The sequence below is a fragment of the Typopeltis vanoorti genome, chromosome 26 (genome assembly GCF_054136105.1).
Source record: "Typopeltis vanoorti isolate ZY-2024b chromosome 26, IOZ_Tvanoo_1.0, whole genome shotgun sequence".
In the NCBI taxonomy this organism is placed as follows: Eukaryota; Metazoa; Arthropoda; class Arachnida; order Uropygi; family Thelyphonidae; genus Typopeltis; species Typopeltis vanoorti.
The window spans coordinates 2,892,935-2,917,642 of NC_143574.1; the positions used below are offsets into that span (position 1 = coordinate 2,892,935).

The following is a 24,708-nucleotide window of genomic DNA, read 5'->3' on the forward strand; positions in this document are numbered from 1 at the left end:
CTTTGTGGATTTTTGGAACTCCATAAGTACATGGGATAAGTGGATGAAGAGAGTGTAGAGAAAGCCGAATGCTGCGAGATAGTTCAGTTGTTGTCTTCAATAAATTGTTTGTGTGGTTTTGTAGTTCCCGTGTTGAATCTTCCTGTAGTATTGAATAAGTATTATTTTCAAGTAATTGAAGCATCTTATTATGGTATTCTTCAGAATCGAGGACTACTGTAGCATTGCCTTTATCAGTCTGTAATATTATTATATCTCTGTTGTTTTTTAGGCTTTTTATAGCCTGTCGTTCAGCTGAAGAAATGTTATCTGTTGGAGGTTTTGCATTATTAATAATGAATATGGATTCATTTTTAACTAAGTAATTTAAGGAAATTACAACGTCACTAAGATATGCATTAAAATAAATTTTAATATATTTCAATGTTTCGGCAACGTCATGTTGCCATTTTCAAGAAACTTAGAACAAGACACGTGCACGCAGTCACAACAAACAGTAAATGAAGAAGAAGCAAGAAGCTATTATTTCTCCTAAAGTCCTGATGGTGCCCTCTAGTGGGCAATGTTGGTATTCTTGGGCAATTGAGCTGAAGGTCTTCTGATGTAGGTTTCCCAAATTTGAGGAAGTCTCATGCAGCCAAATTTGTTAAGGTTCGGATTGTTTCTTAGGGCTGAAGCCGATTCCATGAAAAGCCTTTCATACTTGTATTTACTACGGTGTACTATCATGGCTTTCTTCCACCGTATTCTATTGGCAGGTATCCAGTGCATGGTCAGCAAGACCAGAGTGGCTGTACTGGTGAAACCGGATGTAGTCCTTGTGTTCTGAAATTCTGATATTGGCTGTACTGGTGAAACCGGATGTAGTCCTTGTGTTCTGAAATTCTGATATTGGCTGTCCTGCCTGTTTGGCCAAAGTAGAACAGCTTACAGCTGCAAGGGACTTGGTATACACCAGGTAGGTCTAGGGGGGGGGGGAGGAGATTGGTCTTTAGTAGAGCGGATAAGGGATGCCAATTTTTTATATGGTCTGTAACAAGAAGTTAAGTCATGTTTTTTTAGGATTTTTGTAATTTTTTTTCTGAGGTTGTAATTTTTTTTCTGAGGCCTTGGATATAGGGTATGGTGATGGATTTAGAGTAATCCTTGTTGTGAGGGAGGGTTGTGGTTTACTGGTTTCAATATTTTTTTTTCGCGGGGGGTAGCCATTGGCTGAGAAAGTGTTGAGAATGTGGTTTAGTTCTGTGGTTAGGGCATTGTCATTTGAACAGATAAGTTTAGCCCTGTTGTGTAGTGTCTTAATGACTCCATATTGTTGCAAGGAGGGGTGGTGGGATTATTGGTGAATGTATCTGCCTGTATGGGTGGGTTTTCTATAGACTGAGAAAACCAAGGTTCCATCAGGCTGGCGGGTGACTAGTGTGTCTAAGAAAGAAAGGCAGTTGTTTTTTTCTTCTTCCAGGGTGAATTTGATTCTGGGGTGTTGGTTGTTTATATGTGTTAGGAAGGAGAGGAGTGCATCAGAGCCATGTGGCCAAATAGTGAACACATCATCAACATAGCGAAGACAAATGGTTGGTTTTTGTGGGGCAGAGTTTAAGGCTTGCTCTTCAAAAGTCTCCATATAAAAGTTGGCCAAGGGTGGGGAGAGTGGAGAACCCATGGCTGTCCCCTCTATTTGTTTGTAGAATTTTCCTTGCCAAACAAAATAGCCCGAGTTCATTGTGAACTGAAAACAGGACTGTGATATCGGGAGGAAATTTAGCTTGGATTAGCTCTAAGGATTCTTTGAGTGGGACATTTGTGAATAAGGAGGAGACATCAAAACTGACCATTACGTCAGTGTGTTTGAGTGTAAGGTTTTCTATGCTGGCTTTGAAATGGGCTGAGTTTTTTATATGTGAAGGTGTGTTGCCAGTATAGTGTGAGAGAGCTTTGGCCAAATGTTTAGCTAGTTTGTATGTAGGGGAATCAATGCCATCCATTATGGGACGTAATGGCACATTTTCTTTATGAATTTTTGGGAGTCCATAAATACGGGATTACATGGAGTTAAATTGTTTTAATTTGTTAGTGATTTCCACAGGCCAAGAAGTGACCTTCTTAAGGAGTCTGTGGAGTTTTCTAATTTGTGAGTTGGTGGGATTGTATTCAATAGGGAGGTAAGTAGCCTGATCTAACAATAAAGCTTTCAGCTTACCTGTGTAATCCTTTTGGTTAAGCAATACTGTGGCGTTCCCTTTATCAGTTTTGGTGATTATTATTTTCTTGTTGTTTTTTTTAATTCCAGTAGAGCTTTAATTTCCTTATTGGGCATGTTGGCTTTTGGTGGTTTAGCTTTGGTCAGAACACAAGCTACATCCAGTCTAATATCGTTGCCGACATGGTTTGGAAGGTGTCGTGTCCCGCGTTCAATACGACACCTTCCAAACCATGTCGCCAATGATATTAGACTGGATGTAGCTTGTGTTCTGACCAAAGCTAAACCACCAAAAGCCAACATGCCCAATAAGGAAATTAAAGCTCTACTGGAATTAAAGAAAAACAAGAAAATAATAATTACCAAAGCTGATAAAGGGAACGCCACAGTATTGCTTAACCAAAAGGATTACACAGGTAAGCTGAAAGCTTTATTGTTAGATCAGGCTACTTACCTCCCTATTGAATACAATCCCACCAACTCACAAATTAGAAAACTCCACAGACTCCTTAAGAAGGTCACTTCTTGGCCTGTGGAAATCACTAACAAATTAAAACAATTTAACTCCATATAATCCCGTATTTATGGACTCCCAAAAATACATAAAGAAAATGTGCCATTACGTCCCATAATGGATGGCATTGATTCCCCTACATACAAACTAGCTAAACATTTGGCCAAAGCTCTCTCACACTATACTGGCAACACACCTTCACATATAAAAAACTCAGCCCATTTCAAAGCCAGCATAGAAAACCTTACACTCAAACACACTGACGTAATGGTCAGTTTTGATGTCTCCTCCTTATTCACAAATGTCCCACTCAAAGAATCCTTAGAGCTAATCCAAGCTAAATTTCCTCCCGATATCACAGCCCTTTTTCAGTTCACAATGAACTCGGGCTATTTTGTTTGGCAAGGAAAATTCTACAAACAAATAGAGGGGACAGCCATGGGTTCTCCACTCTCCCCACCCTTGGCCAACTTTTATATGGAGACTTTTGAAGAGCAAGCCTTAAACTCTGCCCCACAAAAACCAACCATTTGTCTTCGCTATGTTGATGATGTGTTCACTATTTGGCCACATGGCTCTGATGCACTCCTCTCCTTCCTAACACATATAAACAACCAACACCCCAGAATCAAATTCACCCTGGAAGAAGAAAAAAACAACTGCCTTCCTTTATTAGACACACTAGTCACCCGCCAGCCTGATGGAACCTTGGTTTTCTCAGTCTATAGAAAACCCACCCATACAGGCAGATACATTCACCAACAATCCCACCACCCCTCCTTGCAACAATATGGAGTCATTAAGACACTACACAACAGGGCTAAACTTATCTGTTCAAATGACAATGCCCTAACCACAGAACTAAACCACATTCTCAACACTTTCTCAGCTAATGGCTATCCCCCCCCCACCAAAAAAAAAATATTGAAACCAGTAAACCACAACCCCCCCCCCTCACAACAAGGATTACTCTAAATCCATCACCATACCCTATATCCGAGGCACCTCAGAAAAATTACAAAAACGCTAAAAAAACATGACTTAACTTCTTGTTACAGACCATATAAAAAATTGGCATCCCTTATCTGCTCTACTAAAGACCAATCCCCCCCCCAGACCTACCTGGTGTATACCAGGTCCCTTGCAGCCGTAAGCTGTCCTACTTTGGCCAAACAGGCAGGACAGCCAATATCAGAATTTCAGAACACAAGGACTACATCCGGTTTCACCAGTACAGCCACTCTGGTCTTGCTGACCATGCGCTGGATCCCTGCCATAGAATACGGTGGAAGAAAGCCACGATAGTACACTGTAGTAAATAAAAGTATGAAAGGCTTTTCATGGAATCAGCTTCAGCCCTAAGAAACAATCCGAACCTTAACAAATTTGGCTGCATGAGACTTCCTCAAATTTGGGAAACCTACATCAGAAGACCTTCAAGCCCAATTGCCCAAGAATACCAACATTGCCCACTAGAGGGCACCATCAGGACTTTAGGAGAAATAATAGCTTCTTGCTTCTTCCTCATTTACTGTTTGTTGTGACTGCGTGCACGTGTCTTGTTCTTAAGTTTCTTGAAAATGGCAACGTGACATTGCCGAAATATTGAAATATATTAAAATTTATTTTAACGTATATCTTAGTGACGTTGTAATTTCCTTAAATTACTTAGTTAAAAATGGATAACCAACGTCTCAGCCTTTCCATGAGAATATGGATTCAATTACTTAGAAGTTTAGCATCTTGAGTAGGTAGGAATAAAGTGGCCTTTTCTATTTCCTATCTACCTACTCCATATTCATTATTAATAATGATATCTGTTGACTATCAACTGAAACACAAATTCTGTTTGGAATAAACGTACATGATTAGAACGAGGAAATGGTATCCTAAATGATCTATGTTCATAAACAAAGAAAGTGGTAATACCTAATATAACTAAATCATGGTTTAATATTAAAAAAAAAAAAAAAAAAAAAAAATTGGAAAAGAGTGAATTGACAAGACAATAAGGAAAGCCATGCTGCTGTTCAGTCAAAGTGGACAGCAAAGTAAAAGCAGAGTCAGCCCATTTACTTCACTACCATGTTCCTTGAGTGCAGCATTAAAAGGCAGGTGATGTCCAACATATAACCTCACTGAGCCAAGGCAATCCAACCTTCTTGCAGTGTGGCTCTTTCTACAAACAGAGCTCTGGCTAATCCAGCAAATATTGCCAAAACAAACGGATATCTTTCATATACTGGAGAAATGGCTACTAAAACTATAGGTCCCGGGTGGCCAACCTTTTATGTTGTTGTTATTGTCGTGTGAGATTCCTCCAATTTTTCTCATCCATCCCTCAGAACCAACTGAGTCCTCCAATGAAGGATTTTTTAAGTATACGCATTCTTGACTGTAGATCAGGTGTATTCACGGGCCGGTTTGCCTGTTCTGAAGAACGAAAAACCCGAGTGGGAAAAAACCTCTATCTCCGTATGAGACTGGCTAACTCACCTTTAATCAAAAGAGACCAGATAAAGGTTCCTCACATGATGGACGGGAATCAAACTCAGGTCTTTCCAACCAAACAGTTTTGTTTCGTCTATACTGACTGAGCTACAGAGGCTCCTCTAACCTTTTATGCTCCATGTATGTGCCAATTGTTTCATGTATGAGTTCAGATGTGCCATACAACTCTTGTACCCTTAAAAACTCCCTGTAAAAATATGTTAATATAGCCATGATATATTGATTTAATATAAAAACAAGATAAACATTACTTACCTTAATGAGACTTTTGAGTCTGTTTTGATTTCAGCGAGATTTAATGTTTGGAGTTATATTAGGTACTGAGAGTAGCAGAGATTTCTTCAAATTTAAATCAGTCATTCGCAATCTCATTTTGTTTTTAATCAATGCCATGGCTGAAAATACTTGTTCACAGTATCTGTACATTATTCTGAAATGGCAGATATAACTCTGTGCAAATTTTCTTAATTCTGGAAAATGCTCACAGGGTAATGATTGCCAGAAATTAATCATGTCAGAAGCATTTGGGACTGAAGGAAGCTCATCTAATTTCAGGTTCAATAACGAATTTGTTTTCAAGTCAATAAGTTCCATTTGTATATTTTTTGTTCACTAAGTGAAAATGGATTTATAAATGCAAATATGCAATCCTCTTCATTAGCAAAATCACGAAAACAACTTTCAACTGATTCTTGCAATAACCTAATTTTTTTCAATATATTTTGTAAAATTGCCATTATCTTCAGCACATTCATTCCGCTCTTTAAAGTGTGGAAACTGGATCAAATCCTCGTTTTCTAACTGAGAAGTAAAAAATTTTAACTTCATCCTGAACACACTGACATACCATTTACTAAGCTAGGAAATGATTTGTTCTTGCCCTTCAGTTTGAAATTTAGATAACTGAGATGCCTGGTAACATCAAGTAAAAATGCTTTATCAAACAGCCAATTGTTTTCACATAAAAGGACTCTTTCCTCAGGCAGTTCATTTTTCCCTTCTAGAAAATTATGAACAGTATTTTCAGGTTCCAAAATCTACTCAGAACCCTATAGAAAGCTGGCGCACCTCACAATGAAGAATGAGATCGCCATTTTCCAAATCTAACATTTCACAATATTCTCTGAATTCTATTCTGTTTAGTCCTCTTTCTCTGATTTTATTCATGCATTTCACAACAGGTAACATAACATGTGGGAAATTTAACGTGTTTCCACACAGTGACACTCTTGGTGTATAATGGAGTGATATTTTAGTAAAGGATGACAGAAAAAGTTTTCAAGCAATGTCGCAGTCCCAGTGGTTTTACCTATCACTGATGGTGCTCCGTCAGTAGAAACACTGATGAGTTTACTAGAATCTACTTGTAGATTTTCTAAGTATGGTTTTACTTTCTCAAATATGTCTGATCCTTTTGTTTTTCCATGATGCCATTCAAGACCGATAAGTTCTTCAAAAACATTAAAATTATCATCAATTCCTCTTATAAAAATGCTTAACCTTGGCTACATCACAATGTCAGCAAATTCCTCCAAAGCTAAAGAAAAGAAAGTACAAGCACAAACAAGGTCTTTCAGTTGCTCAGATACATCATGAGAGAGTTCTTTGGTGCATCTTGTAACTGTCTGCTTTGAAGAGCAATTTCATCTAGTTTCCTTTTGATATTTTTATCAATCCAGACATCATGCAAATATATGGAGACAAGGCTTAATAATTTCTTCTCAGAGAAAGACTTCTGTTTTTGGTCAACATAGAGCAATTTCGTAAGGTGCTTCTGTCATTGGCAAACTTTCTTAACTTCTTTTAGCAAACATATTTTGTCTTCTTTTGATTTCTTCCTTTTTCTATCACATATTCTCTCCATAACAAAGACCCAACACTAATCAAAGACAGGAATGGATCATTACTAACAGAAGAGTTGGAAATCAAAAACAGATGGAAAGAATACTGTGAGGAACTGTACAGCGTGGATAAAGAAAATGTGGAGCCCTCCCACCAGGAAAATTTTGATTTTGATTTGGAACCTCCTCCACTTAGGCATGAAGTTGAAAGAGCAGTTAAGCAGCTCAACAGCAATAAGGCCCCAGGTGCACATGAAATCCCAGCAGAGTTAATTAAGGCCACAGGGGACAGAGGGATAAGAGTGTTTCATAGATTGATTACAAGGATATGGGAGACAGGATCATGGCCTAGAGACTGGAAGAAGTCAGTTTTCATACCACTACATAAGAAAGGTGATATAAAGGCATGCAAGAATTACAGAACTATTAGTTTGATATCTCATTGCAAGCAAAATTTTATTGAAGATCATGCTAAATAGGATTGAGGCCAAAGTTGAGGCCGAGATGCCCAAGGAACAAGCAGGTTTTAGGAACGGTAAGGGCACCAGAGATCAGATCCTTCGCCTTAGACAGATCATAGAAAAATATAAAGAATTCAGACTCCCTCTGGTAATGTGTTTCTTAGACTACTCTAAAGCTTTTGACTGTGTTGAGCATGGGAAACTGTGGGAAGTAATGAAAAGAACTTGTATAAGGAGCAACAAGCCACGGTAAGAACAGGTGTTGGATTGACTAACTGGCTTCAAGTTGGAAAAGGAGTTAGGCAAGGATGTTTACTTTCTCCTCACTTGTTTAGTATATATGCAGAGGACATCATGCGTGAAGCATTGGATGAGCTCAGGACAAGAATTAGGATAGGTGGTAGATTGATCAGTAGTCTGAGGTAAGAATTGCTGTTCAGAAGATGTCAGAAAAAGGTCAGGAATGGCTAAAACAACAGTCAGAGATCTGTCTAATATCTGGAAGGATGGATCTATCTCCATGGAAACAAAGTTGAGGATTTTGGATGCAGTTGTTTTTCCAACAGCGACTTATGGATGTGAGACTTGGAACCTAAAGAAGTCAGATAAGAAACAGATATCTGCTTTTGAGATGTGGTGTTACAGAAGGCTGCTGAGGATATCATATACTGAAAGGCGTACAAATGAATGGGTGTTAGAAAAGATCAGCGGAACTTTTAAGGCTACTTAAGGATATTGACAGAAGAAAGTTAAAATATTTTGGACACATAGAAAGGATGAAATGGGGACTTCTCAGAACAGTAATAGAAGGTAAAGTTCCTGGAAAAAGAGGCAGGGGTAGACCATCAATGAGATGGATGGATGGATGGCATGTGTGGAGTGACTGATCTTCAGAGAGTTGAGGGCGCCAGAAAAGCAAACAACAGGACTATATGGCGAGGCCTGGTGTGGCACATCACCGAGCATCGGAGTGACCATACGGCATTTGTAGATGCCCAGTGAAGATAATAGTAGTAGTAGTATTAAGATCAAGTCTTTTATTGTGTAAGAAAGTGTTTTCACAAACAATGCACAACAGTTTTCCTGACAGATTCACTATAAATAAGAACTCATTTTCCCAGTGTTCATTTCTTTTGCACTGTGATGGGTAACTGAATATAAAAACAAGGCTTAATTTTTGAAAAAGCATAAAACTGCAAATGTTCACAAAGGATGAACAAAGCAACTCCATAGCTCATGAGTATCAGTTGTAAACTGAATGACAAAAATCTGCGATGCATTGCTGTTGCTAATGCTTGATGCCTCAGGATCAAACAAATGAACGTGCAACAGATGTGCACAAAACAATAAAATCACTTCTTCTTCCTTTCCAGGCTTATAGGCCAAGTGGTCTGTTTCGGACTCAATTCCATCTTTTTAAGGGTCTTCTTCTGCATTGAGTAGTACCTTTTGGGTGTTAATTTAGAATTTGTTTAGGTATTCTGCTTCTATTCATTCTTAGTATGTGTTCATTCCATTTTTCTCTACAGAAAATCACTGTTTCATTTAGGGAGGTTGTAATTCCAAGTTTTTTTCTGATTTCGCTGCTTTTCATTTTGTCCATTATTGTGCTTCCTTCAGTTCTGCGCAGAAATTTCATTTCGGATAATTCAATTCTTCTTTCATCTGCTTTTTTTATTTCTCACTGCCATAAAGTAAGATTGGTTTAGCAACTGTATTGTAGATTCTTATTCGTCTGTGTTTTTGTACATAATTGGGTTTAAAAATTTTATTTATAATGCCTGTTACTTTTAAAAAGTTTGATATCTTTGGTTCTATATCAGCTTCATTTTCATATGACATTGTGCAACCTAAATATCTGAATGTATTTAATTGTCCTATTATTTTGTTGTTTATTACTATTTTGCTTCTTATTGGATTAGCAATAAAATCACTAAAAATAAATAGTAAGTTTTAGCTCTTTTTTCCCCCTACAAATCAACTTTTTGTTAATACTTTTTGTTGCACTGACATCACACACACAGCTGCCGCCACCACCACCACTATGGCACTATATAAAGACAATACTACAATAACAGTACATTCCCTCCAACCTACATTAGCAACTGAAAAACTGCAAAATGCAATCTCAAAACTATAACAATGGTTCAAAAAATGGTGAATTGATATCAATACAGACAAGAGTACTATGGTGCTATTCACAAAAAGATGAATATCTCTGGAGGGTGAGGTGGTAACGTTTGGCACCTCCATTCTATGATAATTTGGGATACAATTAGATAAAGGACTTCACAACTCATATCGATCCCATTTCCTCAAAAGCAAATAGGACAGCTATATCTGTTACTCAACAGGCATAGCCAGCTAAGCATTGAACTTAAAATACTCCTAAACAAGAAGCTGATCAAGACAGTTCTGACATATGGTTCACCTGTCTAGTCACACAGCAGAGTCAAACATTAGAAACTATAGATAATCCAAAGCAAATGTTTACGAATAACATTCAATGTACCATGGATTGTAAAAAATATACAGCTCCACTAAGAAGCCTGTATCCCTGTGATCAAAACTTTCCTAGGCAAAAGGGTTGGAAAAATTCTTTACAAATGCTGCCATCCAACTTAACCCATTAAGGGCAAGCAACAGACTAGTGAATATGATCATGCAAAACACAAAGGTCACAAAATCATACTGAACAGGAAAGTTTACAAAAACTTTCCTGTTCAGTATGAGTCTTTCTTGTTCTTGCCAAAAGCCCAACATGAGTGAGCCAAAGGCTCAACGTCTCAAATCCATCACTGTCTGCAACCTAGTGGTAGACTACAACAAATCCAAAAAACTGTACTGATCAGATTAAAAAAACAAACTTATTACTATTAGCCCACAATGGGTGAGCCAAGTGCTCAATAATCATCCTTAATACATTTTCTACACATCTGATAAAGGTATAAGGGACCACAGGTCTCAAATTGATCCATCATGCAAGAGCAGTTATCAGTTAACCTTGGTATCTCTTCTAGGTTTGTTTGCCTAGAAGAGATATTTGCCTCCATGCAAACACTCCTCTGGCATCCTATCTTGCACTCCACGGATCATCGAGTCTCCATACTCCATACATTGCAGCCCTTACCACTCTGTTCCTTGGCAAGAGTAAGGGAACACTCTGTGTTCCCCTACTTACCTGCTGTACTGGCATCACTCTATCCCTGGTTCCAACACTCCTTCGCATTCTTCTCATTCTCTCTCTCTGTCTGTTTCCATTTTCTCCTCTTCTATCATTCCCATACCTCTCTCATTCCCTCTCTCTTCTACTGCTGCTATTCAATCCTCTTCTATCATTCCCATACCTCTCTCTCCATCTAACCAAGGTGGAAAAACTATCTAAAACTATATCTGATCTAAAGCATTTTAATAAGATGATACACCTTTTTTACTACTCGTATATGGCGAATATATATGACTTCTATATTAATTCAACATTGATATCTCTTTTGGGTATGACTACCACTGATGGGACCTCAAAAAATCTGAGCATCAAAAAACTTCCCTCTGATTTCAGCTTCCAGGAGAGTAGAGAGGTTCTGCTCAGTGGCTGGTTTTTTGGCTGCGACTGCCGAGTTTCCTGTCCTAAACTAATTCACGTCAGGAGTAATGAGTTTAAAAGTGACCCTTTAGGGTCACTCTGTGAGATTTAGAATGAGCTTGTAGATCATTCAGTTTCTGGAGAGGAATCCCTGCAGTTTAACATACCTAAAAAAAAAATAAAATAAAATAAAAACTGGTCTGGGCAGTGACCCTTTTCATAATGCATAGTAATATACACTTCTGAAATGAAGTGTGATTTGCATTATGGGATACTAAGGCAATTGAAGTTAAGTCAAGTAGCTGTGAAAATATTTCACCTGCAAACTTTGTTGGCTACACTTGGATAAAGGATTAAACTATAATTTTGCAGATATGAGAGTCCTATGAAAAATTAGGGGAGTAAACAGATGACATAAATAGGAGAATCATATTAAAAATGAAGATAATAGGACAGAACATCACATTGTTTGCATTCAGAATGTGGAAGCAGATCTAAGGTTTTGGATGATAAGACATCAACAAAGGTTGAGATCTAGATAGATTGATCTTCTAAGTGCCTTAGAAGATCAAAATAGAAAATCTGACAATATATATTCAAGTCCATAAATAACAGACTAATTCTGAAGAAAACTGTTGATAGGAAGTTAGTAATAAAGGATATCTATCTATCTATTCCTGATAGATATTTTGAGGATATCTATCAGGAATTTGATGATAAGTTCCTTCACTGTGTCATTAACTGCACTTGGAATAGACTTTTCCTTTTATATATGTATTATCACTGGGAAGATAAACCACTGTTAATGATATGTATCATTTGTAGTTAATTTTGATGTTTAAAAGGGCTAGGATACAAATGTTTGTGTGTCTTAGCCTTTTGAATTACAACTAATGAAAAGTCATATACTGTTAATATGGATTAAAAAAATATAGAATGATTTTCTAATGGGAATAAATTGTTTTACACTGGAGCAAATAAAGAGGGAACAAATGATGTCGGAATTGTGGTGTGTGGCAGAATGAAGGACGAGGTACTGGAAGTGGGTAGGAGGAACAACAGGATCATGCGAATGAAACTGGGTCTTGGAGAAGAGCAAGTGGTCGTGTGTATGCCTCGCAAGTTGGCTGTAGAGCAGAGGAGAAAGATAAGTTCTGGAACGTGCTAGATGAAGAAATGAGGGAACGAAGAAAATAAGATTATGATTGTTGGAGGAGACTTAAACAGACACATAGGAAGACAAAATAGGGACTGTGAAAGGGTGCATGGTGGCCATGGAGCAGGAATGATGAACCATGAAGAAGAGAGGATTGTGGACTTCACAGCGGCGTTTGATCTGGCAATCGTGAACTCGTTTTTCTACAAGAAGAACATTTGATAACATTTAGAAGTGGTAGCAATAGTTCACAGATTTTGATTGACCTACATTTTGACTAGAAGAAAATATCTTAAGGAAGTGACAAATTGCAAGGTAATCCCAACAGATCAAGTAACGCAGCAACATCAGCTGCTGTGCGCAGACTTTAAAATAAGGTCGAAGATAAGAACCTTTGGAAGCCATGGGATGAAAACAATTAAGTGGTTTTGCTTAAAAAAAGAGATTGTGAGGAACCGTTTCAGGGAGACGGTGTTAGAGAGAATTTCGGATGGACTAGAAAGCGTACAAGACTGGTGAATTCAAAAGCAATTCTGAGCTGTGCAGTCGAGGTGCCTGGTGAAACATCTGGAAAGATTAGAGAACAAAAGGAGGGTTGGTAGTGGAATAATAATGTACAAGAAGCAGTGACAGTTAAGAGGAAGGCAAAGCAAAAGTTGGACGAGTAAAGAGCAAAATTTTTTGTCGCAAATCTGCAGCAAGCGGTGGCACTTGTCAATGTAACAGGCAGTGGCAGTGGTCAGCAACACTTGGCAGTTGACTCAGTGAGAAAGCGAGAAGCCAAGAGAGTTCTGGCACAGGCAAATGCCATGGCATATCAAGATCTTAATATGATCAATTAGAAACAAAGGAAGGACAGAGAAAAATTTTCTCTGTCCTTCCATTAGCAAAATTAGCAAAAATTAGCAAAATGTAGAAATAAGGTATCAAAGGACATCATGTGAGGTCATGTGAGGCAGATCAAAGGAGTATTATGGAGGGTTGATATAAGAAACAGATGGAGAATATACTTTGAAGGACTTTTTGAATGAGGAAAATGCGAAGACTCACAGAGAAGATGGGCAGCCTTATGAGGGGATGGTAGAGTGGAAGTGAAGGAAGCCATGAAGAGGATGAAGAATGGAAAATCGGTGGGCCCTGACAGGATCCCAGTGGAGGCATGGAAGGCACGGTATCCAGAGAGTTCATCGAAAGACAATTCATCGAATGAACAATTCATCAAACGACAATTCACCGAAAATGCAATTCATCGATTAAAAAATTCACCGAAAATTTTAAATTTTTGAAAATGTTATGAGAAAACTGATCCATTTAGAACAAAAACTGAAATGTGCAGAGTGAGAAAGCAATGCTACTTTAATAGGAAAAAATTATAGAACAATATGGTTTCTTATAGTCTTTCTTGTCCGATAACTGTTTCATGTCCGTTCATGGGACTGATATGTCTGTTTCCAGGAGGAAAAGCCCAGCCATCTCCGTATTATGCCTTCTAACTTACCTTTAGCTGAACAGGGCTGATAAAAATTATGTGAGTCATAAATGGGATCCCAACTAGCCAGGTCTTTCTAACTAAATGGCTTTGTTTATCCCTACTGAACTACACGGGCTCCATTATTATTATTGTTGCTAGTAGTAATAAGCGACTTCAATACAGCAATTATTATGGGATGAATTTTACTCAGATTCACTATTTGAAACTTTTACAAGAAAATGTTGAACCATTCCAGTTTACCTATATTCGAGGCAACAAAGAAATAACGTCTCTAAATTATGTACTGTATTATAAAATCTCTTTGGCTCTAAATGGATTATTTTTATTATAACATTATCAAAAATTTAAAATTTTCAGTGAAATGTCTTTTCGGTGAATTTTCATGTAACCGGAAGGCACTGGGGGGGGGGGCAATTGACCTGTTCATAAAAGCTTGCCAACAGAAAAATATATCCAAGGAGTAGAGGGAAAGTACTCTTGTCCCCATCTACAAGGGTAAAGGGGATGCACAAGACTAAGAATTACAAAGGAATAAAGTTGATGTCCCACACAATGAAAATCTTAGAAAGGGTTCTTGATGGAAGATTGAGGAAGGAGGTGTCGATTGCAAAGAAGCAATTTGGCTTGCCTGGTTGATCAACGACAGATGCTATCTTTGGGTTACGGCAGATGATGGAAAAGTTTTGAGAGAAACAACGACAGCTACATCTGGTGTTTATTGATCTGGAGAAAGCGTATGATAGAGTGCTAAGGCAAGAAGTCTGGAGGTGTCTGAGGGAGAAGAAGGTACCAGAGAAATATGTCAGGTTGGTGCAGGAGATGTACAGAAATGTGAAGATGAGTTCAGACCTGCCTGTGACAGACAAAGTTTTCAAGTGACAGTTGGCTTGCATCAAGGGTCAGCATTAAGTCCGTTCCTGTTTAATATTGTGATGGAGGTGGTGACAGAGGAGGTGAGAGAAGACCTGCCTTGGACAATGATGTGCAGATGACATCCTGCTGTGTGCAGATTCAAGAGAAGAAGTGGCAGCTAAACTGGAAAGATGAAGGAAAGTACTAGAAGAGAGAGAGGTATGAGACTAAGCAGAAGTAAGACAGAGCATATGTGTTGCAAAGTGGACAGTGGCCAGAAGACAGATCTGGAGCTGGAAGGAAATGTCATCAGGAAGGTTAGGGACTTTAGGATCAACAGTGGAAGAGGATGGAGAAGTTGAGAAGGAAGTGGGATGTAGGATAAAAGCGGGATGGAGGAACTGGAGAGAGAGAGATGGCTGGAGTGCTATGTGATAAGAGGGTGCCGATCAATCTAAAAGGCAAAATCTATAGGACAGTAGTGAGACCAGCTATGATGTATGCTAGGGAAAATAACATTGGCAGGATGGAGGTAGTGGAGATGAGAATGGCTAGGTGGATGTGCGGTGTGACCAGAAAGGATCATCCGAGAAACGAGTATGTGAGAGGAATGGTGAAAGTTACGAACTTAGGAGCGAAGATACAGGAGGCTAGATTGAGATGGTTTGGTGATGTGATGAGGAGGGGGAACAAATATGTTGGAAGAAAGGTCATGAAGATGGACGTGCAGAGGAGGAGGAGGAAGCGCAGGAGGCCAAAGAAGAGATGGAGGGAGATGGTGGAGGAGGACTTGATGACGAAGAACTTGGATGTGGAGGAGGCTCACAAAAACAGCGAACCCATGTAACTGGGACAAGCTGCAGAAGTAGAAGCAGATAGAATGATTTTCTAATTTTGTAACAAATTATCAGAGATAGTGAACTACACTCTAAAAGAATGTACTAAGAAAAATTACTCTAATTTTTCCTCATACTTTAGTTATATAAATTAAAAAATAATAATATTAATAACCTTTCCTTTACTTGGATCTTTCAAAAATGTTTCATAAAGAATTTTTAGATCCTGTAAATAATCTTTTTCTGTCTGCACTAATTCTGTAATAACACACTGCCTTTGCTCTCTCATTTTCTTTCTGAAAAATGTAATTAAAACGATCTTCATTAAATTATAACATGTTGTTTCAAAAATTGCTTTTCATACTTAAACATCAGAGCAATCACTATGACTAAGAATAGATACAATGCATATTTTACACAACAAAAATAGGAATACTAAAAAAAAAAACAACTTACTAAGAGAAAATGTATACTTTTGGATCACCCTGTGTGTACACACACACACAGGGTGATCCAAAAGTAACAGAAAAAGTAAAAATTCAATAACTTGAAAAGTATGGACAGTAGCACGATGAAGTTTTCACAGAAATACACAGAAAGACATGGGATTTTTTTTTAATAACGAAAAATTTTATTGCCAGAATAGTTACATTTGTCACCGGCAGGTGGCGCTGCAGTGGTCCCAGAGCTGCTGCTTGTCGCTATTTAAATAGATCCGGAAATTTTGGAAACCCCTTTGCATCAGCCAAAGGTGACAGCGTGGTGCGGGTTCACTGCGTCATTCATTATAGGCCGCTTTTTCTTTGAGGAAGTCCACAGTGGTACATTTCGAACTGTTTCTGTCACACGCGAGCGTTATGCAGTGCTTTTAAGAGACAGCATCATTCCCTCCTTGCAAGAGAGGCAAGTGCTCCATAGTGTAACATTCATGCAGGACGGAGTGCCTCCGCACATCACAAGTCCTGTCCAGAACCTGCTGCGATCAACATTTGGCAATGACCATGTCCTCAGTTGCTCTTTCCCGCATGAATGGCCATTAAGGTCTCCAGACTTTACACCTTGTGACTTTTGGTTATGGGGATACTTGAAGTCACAGGTGTACAGAGATCGGCCGATGTCATTGGCCATGTTGAAAGAAGCTATCATGTGACAGGATTTACAGCTGAAACCCTCTTTGATGCTGTGCCACATCTGACGGCCATCACATTGAACATTTGTAATCCTAGCTGCGTTGCAAACTGTGATGTGCCAATGTACAAACTACTGACACAACTGAAGCACCACCTGTCAGTGGAAAATGTAACTATTCTGGCAATAAAATTTTTTGTTATTAAAAAAAAATCCCATGTCTTTCTGTGCATTTCTGTGAAAACTGCATCGTGCTACTGTCTATACTTTTTGAATTATTGAATTTTTACTTTTTCTGTTACTTTTGGATCACCCTGTATATAAAACATGAACCTATCCATTGAGAAATATATTGTATGAAGTTTCACTGAATAAGTGTAATTTAACTTAGAGGCCATATTGCTAAAATCTATAGACTAAAACAAAACATATCATGTCTGTTTGTGTACCAATATATACTGTGCGTTCTAAATTAATTTATCTTAGTTTAAAGATGATATCAAAAGTTGTAATCATGACTCGGAGCCATTTGTACCTAGAACTCACCTAATGCTTGGTGAGTTCTAGGTACAAATTCACATACACATCACAAAGAAAAACTGTTTCTGTAAACGACAAGCTGTCTGCATAATATAAACATCACATCTGTTGAAGCATATAACATTTCAACTTTATATAATTATAGATCTGTTTGAAATAGTATATGTTAGACAACATAAGGAAGACTGGAGCAAGCAGACACACTGCATTTATTTCACATGTACTCCACCTAGCACTACCATCAAGGATTCAAAGGGTTATCATGCATATGCTAAAGTTTTATTCCCTTGTTAACAAATATAAGAGATCATCAGGTGAGATTTTTAACTAGGGGTAAATCTGCACTATTTCATGAACTTTATTATCTCATATTCAGAATGCATGTAGCATTTCATCTGCTTTGACTTTAACTTAGAGTACTATATTTATGTGGCGCATCCAAGGAGTCCAAATACTCCTCGAGGGAGGGCACCTACTCTACAGCTCTCCGTCTCCAACACTCAATCTACCAACTACAGCAAACAGCATCATCTACACCAACGTCATCTACTGCCCACCACCACCACTAGTATTTATAAAGACAATCACAAACATCCATGCCCATGGGGGGATTTGAACCTACAGCCTTTTGGCTGGAGAGCAGATACGCTAACCACTCAGCCAACCAGGCTGGCATTATAGTGTACAGAAGTTTCAATCTAACATTTAGATCTGTAATGTAACAAATATACAAATGAACCTAAAGCAGCAGCTCAATCTGGGACATAATGCCAAACAGATATAGAGAGAAGCAACCTGACACAATATATATGGTGAATATCTGCCTGCTTATGCAACAAATAGACCGGCCCATAATGGTACTGAAATCACATGTGAAAACAATGAGAGCAGATCTCAAAACGGAAATCTGTTTCCATTCTTATGACGGATATTTGTTAATTGTGATTATGGACAAAGGAATTAAGGCTATGATGGTTGGTGTACCTTGTCTGTAAATACAATGCACATTTTACACAACAAAATAGGAATGCTTAAAAAAAAAAAAAAAAAAAACAATTTACTAAGAGAAAATGTAAACTGCATTCTTCTGACCAATTTTCCTGTTTTTCAGGAAGAAAAACTTTTTGACTCAAGATTGCACATAAAGAAAATCCCCCAATTCCTGAAGGGCTATGATCTACCAAAGACAGGCCCACAAAAAACATCATATGTACAGACATCCCAGTTAAGAAAGCTTAGAAGAAATTAAAACTAATCAAATACCAGTCTGTCAAAAAGGTAAAAGCCAGCATTTTTAATATGTATGAAAACAACAGTTACAGAAAAAAAATCTAGTTCTGCAAAACAGTGATGAAAAAGAAACAGATTTCCCATATTAGTGTAGTGTGGAGTCCTACAGTGGATGATGAGACTCCATGGAGGTGGAATTCAATAATAACAAGTATAGCAGTGGGTTGAGTCTCTCTCTTCTTCTTTCCAGTAGTCCTAAATGGGCCATTGGGTCATTCATGGCTGGTAGGTGATATTCTTTGTTAGCCTCCTCCAATCATCTCGGTCTCTTGTTCTTGATGTCAGTTGAGAAAGGGAGGAATTTGTCCATTTTTTGATGTTATCAGTCCATTTTAATCGAGGTCGGCTCCTAACCCTTAATCCTGGAACGATTCCTTCTAGTGTTTGCTTTGGAATGCCATTAGCCCTCTCCACATGTCCAAACCATTTCATTTGTCTTCTTCTGATGACTGTCAGAATATTTTCCCTTCTTCTCCAGTCTATGAAATCAATCAGTTTTCGGATATTTTCATTGGTTTCGTGAGTGGTATAGGGAATTCTCAAAAGTCTTCTGTAAGTTTTCATTTCAAAAGACAGGAGTCTCCTCTCATCTTCCCTCAATAAAGCCCAGGCCTCACAACCATACAAGAGGATAGAATTCACCAAGGTGTCAATTAGTCTTAGTCTGGTTGTGATTGCTATTCTGTTATCGCCCCACAATGGTTTTTAACTTCTGTAGAGCCACGGTTGCCTTAGCAATTCGGTATTTAATGTCGGTTTTTTCAAATTCAGTTTTTGAACGGCCATCTTGACTCAACATGCTTCCTAGATAAGTGAACTTGTTTACATTCTCAATTTGTTTATTGCCAATTTGTATCTTTAAGAATTCAATGTCTGATTTTGTCATTGTTTTTGTTTTTTGTAGGTTTATGTATAATCCATATTTTTTTAATGTTCCGAAAATGCGGCTGGTTATCTCTTGTAATTCTTCTTCACTTTCTGCCAGAAGATCGATATCGTCTGCAAAACGTAAGTTATTTATTCTTAGTCCACCAACTACTATTCCAGTGTCATATTCATGAAGAGATTCATCTATGACATATTCCAGAAAAATGCCTCACCCAGGTGCGACTGTGGATCACCCCACCAGACAGTTAATTATATTACAGCAGAATGTGTCCAACGTGTATACAGTGGAAACCTGTCAGACTTCATCCATACTACACCAAGTGCAGTCAACTGGATAATCAACCTAGACATTCAGTTGTAGCCTATTCTTGAGTGTCTCTTTTATGACTGTATTATGTCTTATTATTGTACATGTCTATTATTATGTCCATATATATTAAGGATTAATGTAATGTAACTTTTCATGTGTGAGCCATATGCTAAATAAAAATCCAGAAAACAATTAAAAAGAAGAGGGGACAAGATGCATTCCTGTCTTACCCCCGTTCTGCCCGGAATGGTTCACTACTGTAATTTTTAATTTCAATTCTCATATCAGATGAGGAATAAAGAGATTTAATAATCCTAATGATTTTGTTCTCAATATCATAATGTTCTAAAATTTTCCAAAATGCCTCATGCCATATTGAGTCAAAATCTTTTTGAAGGTCTAAAAAGTTGTGACAGATTATTTTGTTATGTTCTATGTATGTTTTGCCTAGTATGTGTATTGTAAAAATATGGTCGATTGTACTTCTGGACTTCCGAAAATCCGCTTGTTCATCCGATAGTCTGCTTTCTATTTTCTTTTCAATTCTCGACAATAGTATTCTTAACAGGATTTTGCTTGGATGACTAATAAGGCTTAGAGTTCTGTAGTTGCTACATTTATTGCTGTTTCCCTTTTTAAGAATAAGTACAAGGACAGAAGTCTGCCAATCAGAAGGCCAAGTCTGTGTTCGATACATCCTGGAATAAATCTAGCAAGGTGTCTATGATGATGTCACCTCCTTCGCGTATCAGTTCCATTGTAACACCATCAATTCCAGGTGATTTTCCTATTTGAGGAGCTAACTGCTACAATGACTTCTTCTTTCAATATCGGGTAATCTCCTTCCTCCGAACCTCCTGGCAAAATTCCATCCAAAATATCATCAGTCAGTTGAAAAAGCTTGGTTGCGTAACATTTCCATCTATCAACTATTTTCTGGTTGTCCGTGATAGGAGTTCCATCTTCATCTTCTATGCTCCAATTAATTGCAGTAAAAGGTTTGGTTAACTTATTGATAATTTGAAAAGCACTTTTGAATTATTTTTATTTAAGTCCTCTTCTATATTTTTGCATTTATCTAATATCCATAATTTTCTAGCATGTTTGATTTCTTTTTTAACAATCTTAGTAATATTTTTATATTGTTCTCTATTATCATAGCTATTAATATGCGAGAAACCTATTTCTAGTTTTCTATTTTCTCAAAAAATACAGTCCAAAATATTTTTGGTTATCCATGGTTTATTTATTTTCCTTTTGTATCCAATGATTTCTTCAGCTGTCTCAGTTATCTTTTGTGAGAAGTATTTGGTTTTAGATTTGATATTATTATATTTCTTGAAGCTTGTGTCAAAAATTTGTTTTAATTTGTATTTATATAGTATTTGGGAATCTTTTAATTTTTCTATATTATATCTTTTACGAGTTGATTTTGTAGGTAATATTGCTTTCATTTTCATATTCACAGTTGTGATGACCATGTTGTGGTTGCTGCCAATGTTGGCTCCAAGAAATGATCTGGTTCTTGATGTTAGGTAAGGTTGATGGAGTTTTTAAATCTTGCGCTTACAAGGATAAAGTCAATTGACTTTATCCTTGTGTGTTTTACCATCAGGGGAAGTCCATGTCCATCTTCTAGAAGGTTTATGAGGAAATATAGTGTTAGTAATGGTGAGTTCATTTTGTGAGGCAAAATTGATCAATTCAAAACCTCTTTTGTTTGTCTCCCCCCATAGCCATACGGTCCGACAAATGGGAGATAATCTTTGCTGATGTCTGTTCCAATTTTGGCATTCCAATCGCCCTGTACTATGGATTGAGTCTACTATGTGAAAAAAAAAAAAGAAAGTGTACTGTGTTTAATAAAAAAATGCATAGAAATGGGGAGGGCTTTTGCTAATGATACCAGAAGAAATAAAGTCCAAAAAATCAAAATACAGTAGGAGGACTGTAATGCAGAGAGAAGCTCATTTGAGGCCATTTTGTATGAGATTGAGACAAAGCCACAAAGATGAAATATACAGTTGGTTGTTGCTATAGGCTGAAGGAGGAGAGGTGGGGGGCAAAGAAAAATGTGGATGGAAAAATTCCATTTCCTTCCTTCACAAAGAAGGAAGGAAATGGAATTTATACTGCTGGTAAGAGATTATCTTTCTCTTTGCATACCCTCTATAACTCTTTAATTTTCTGTAATGATGTTGTTCATCCAACTAACTCCTATCTGATTATATTCTCCGATACAGCTTTCTTCAAAATAAATTAAAGATACCAAGAAATTATATACTTGGTTTAATCCTTTATCCAAGTGTAAGCAAACAAGTTTGTGCTTGAAATATTTTCATGGGTATTATGGGTATGCTATGCATTATACATACCCATGAGGATATGTATTTTGAATTATGGGATACTAAGGAAAGTACTTGGTTTAATCCTTTATCCAAGTGTAAGCAAACAAGTTTGCACCCGAAGTATTTTCATGAGTATTATATTATGGATATGTATTTTGCATTATGGGATACTAAGGAAAGTGATGTGAAGTCATCAGCTTCTATATACAAGTTGTCCCAGTCCTGAAAATACTTCAGGTGCAAACTTGTTTGCTTACACTTGGATAAAGGATTAAACCAAGTATATAATTTCTTGGTATCTTTAATTTATAGTATAACCAAGTGGAAAAACTTCCAACTGCTTTCTTCAAACACCTCTTGCCTATCTCCCATGGACCACTAATATCTTTCTCCTCTAAAATCTTATGGAATGGCACTGCTGCATGCTGGCATCTCAGTTTGTCATAATCGCCTGCTTTGCATTTCTACAAATACTTCTTAACAGCAAATAATTCTATGTCTGGCAATCTCTAAAGCCACAGGCTTTCCCAAAGTGGAGGTAATATGGCTACATTAGAAGGTTTATGGGGAAATAGAGTGTTAGTAATGGTGAGTTCATTTTGTGAGGCAAAATTGATCAATTCAAAACCTCTTTTGTTTGTCTCCCCCATAGCCATACGGTCCAACAAATGGGAGATAATCCTTGCCGATGTCTGTTAGAATAAGAGGAAGAATGAGTATGGAAGGATACCTTAAAAGTGTTGATGGTAGGGAGGTAAAAGAAGCAAACAAAATAGTTGAGTTACTGAGTGATCACTCCAGGTGGCAATACTGACATACCTGATGTGAGAATAGAGAGATCAATTGGAGCTGCTTATGATATTACAAAACCTTAATGAGAATATGGCTATATTAGATGGAGTATCAGCCTAAATATTATGACAATGTGCAAGGGAAATGGCAGCTCTTCTGACCAAGCTGTCCAATTTAAGCCTCAGTTCTGGGAAGTTAACTAGGGAGTGGAAAGATGGCAAAATAATTCCACTGCATAAAGAAAAAGTAGCAAATTATAGGGCAATTATTATCTCAAAAATTACAATTAAGTTATTGGAGAAGGTGGGAAAAGATGGAATTCAGGACAGGGTTGATATGATATGAATATGATACTTTAAAGGGGGTAACAGGGTTTTGTGAAGTGAAGGCAAAGCTCATGCTTCACAAAAAACTTTGTTGGTTTTTTTTTTTTTTTTTTTTTTTTTTTTTTACACATTTTTCAGTCTCTGTAAGAAAACATGCATAAATTGTAGAAAATAATACTTAATTTCATAATGCTTATTTGCATAAAAAGTAACAACTATAAACTGTTTCTTATGTTTCTATTACAAACTAAATGCATAATGCTTATTAGCATTATATGTAATATATTACATGTAAAAAAGAGTTAAATTTTACATTTTCTAGCATGATTTGCAATGATTATTTAATGAGTTATTTTTTATAAAAATATATTGTTCTATTTTTTCAGAAATTTTCAAAATTTTTACCTGCTTGTAGCTCAATGTTTTGTTTAATTCCCTATGTGAAGTGAACCATAGCTGTTCACACAACTAGTAGCATTAATTAAACTATTTTTTCTACCTATTTCTATATGGTATGCATAATAATCTCTCAGACCTGGCTTTTGCCTGGTTGGTTGAGAGATCAGCATATCTGCTCTCCAACAAACAGGCTGCAGATTTGAATCCCACTGTAGGCAGAGATGTTTGTGATTGTCTAGGTGGGAGATGAATTTTTACCTGCTGTGAGACCGTTGCCCCCACTTATTGGAGGCCTGAAGTAGCTTTAAAAAGTTCCAGGTTTGGTCTATAGAGCAGGGTTTCCAGACCAGGTAAAATAAATAAATGAAAAATGCAAAAACAATATACAGGCACCCCCCCCACCACCACCACACACACACACATTTATATGTCGGGTTAGAGACCAGAACACTGGCAAAAAGAGGTAAAAAGCAGACTACAGGGAAGGGCAAATTAACTAAAGTAGATACCTTTAAATATTTTGATTCTTGAGAATGAATGCAAATCAAATTGAGAGAAACAGCATGGAAGTTCAGTGAAACATGGTGAAAGAGTGAACCACATGGCACGTATAAATCATCGTTATATTTGAAAGGGACAAAAGAGCAGAATGCTGAAAAGTGAGAAGGCAAAAAGGAGACTAAACTACTGTATTAATATAATAGCTAAATATATATATATAGCTGGCCTGGTTGGCCAAGTGGTTAGCGTATCCACTCTCCAGCCAAAAGGCTGCAGGTTCGAATCCCACTGTGGGCATGGATGTTTGTGATTGTCTATGAAAATACTAGTGGTGGTGCTTGGCAGTAAATGGTGTTAGTGGAGTTATGGTTTGTTGTAGTTGGTGAATTGAGTGGTGGAGACAGAGAGTTGTAGAGTAGGCACCTTCCCTTGATGAGTCTTTAGACTCCCTGGAGGTGTCACGTAATAATAATAATAATATATAAACCTGAATCCATCCATGGTACAAATCTACTTTAGATTCATGAATAAATCTTTTCCAGGTGGGAGCCACATAAAAAAAATTATAAAGATGATATCATATTTTCCTACCATAGAAGTCTTCAAAGTCAAAATCTGACCAAATAATTGCATATGATAGATAACAGCATATTTAATCGTCATCAACAAATTCCTGATATACCTTTAAGTGGTGTTTAGGTACTATGATAGTGTAACACAAAAAGTTGACATTACTACTA

At 37.4% G+C, this 24,708-nt stretch overlaps 1 protein-coding gene across 1 annotated transcript in view; it reads right to left on the minus strand.

Annotated features, from left to right (window-relative positions):
• LOC150092270 (dynamin-binding protein-like) overlaps window positions 1-24,708 on the minus strand; it is a 247,536-nt gene that overhangs the window by 151,156 nt on the left and 71,672 nt on the right. Inside the window, exon 5 of the mRNA XM_090414833.1 lies at window positions 15,622-15,742. Within this exon, the coding sequence (XP_090270959.1) occupies window positions 15,622-15,742 (121 nt within the window). The remainder of the gene's footprint in view (window positions 1-15,621; window positions 15,743-24,708) is intronic.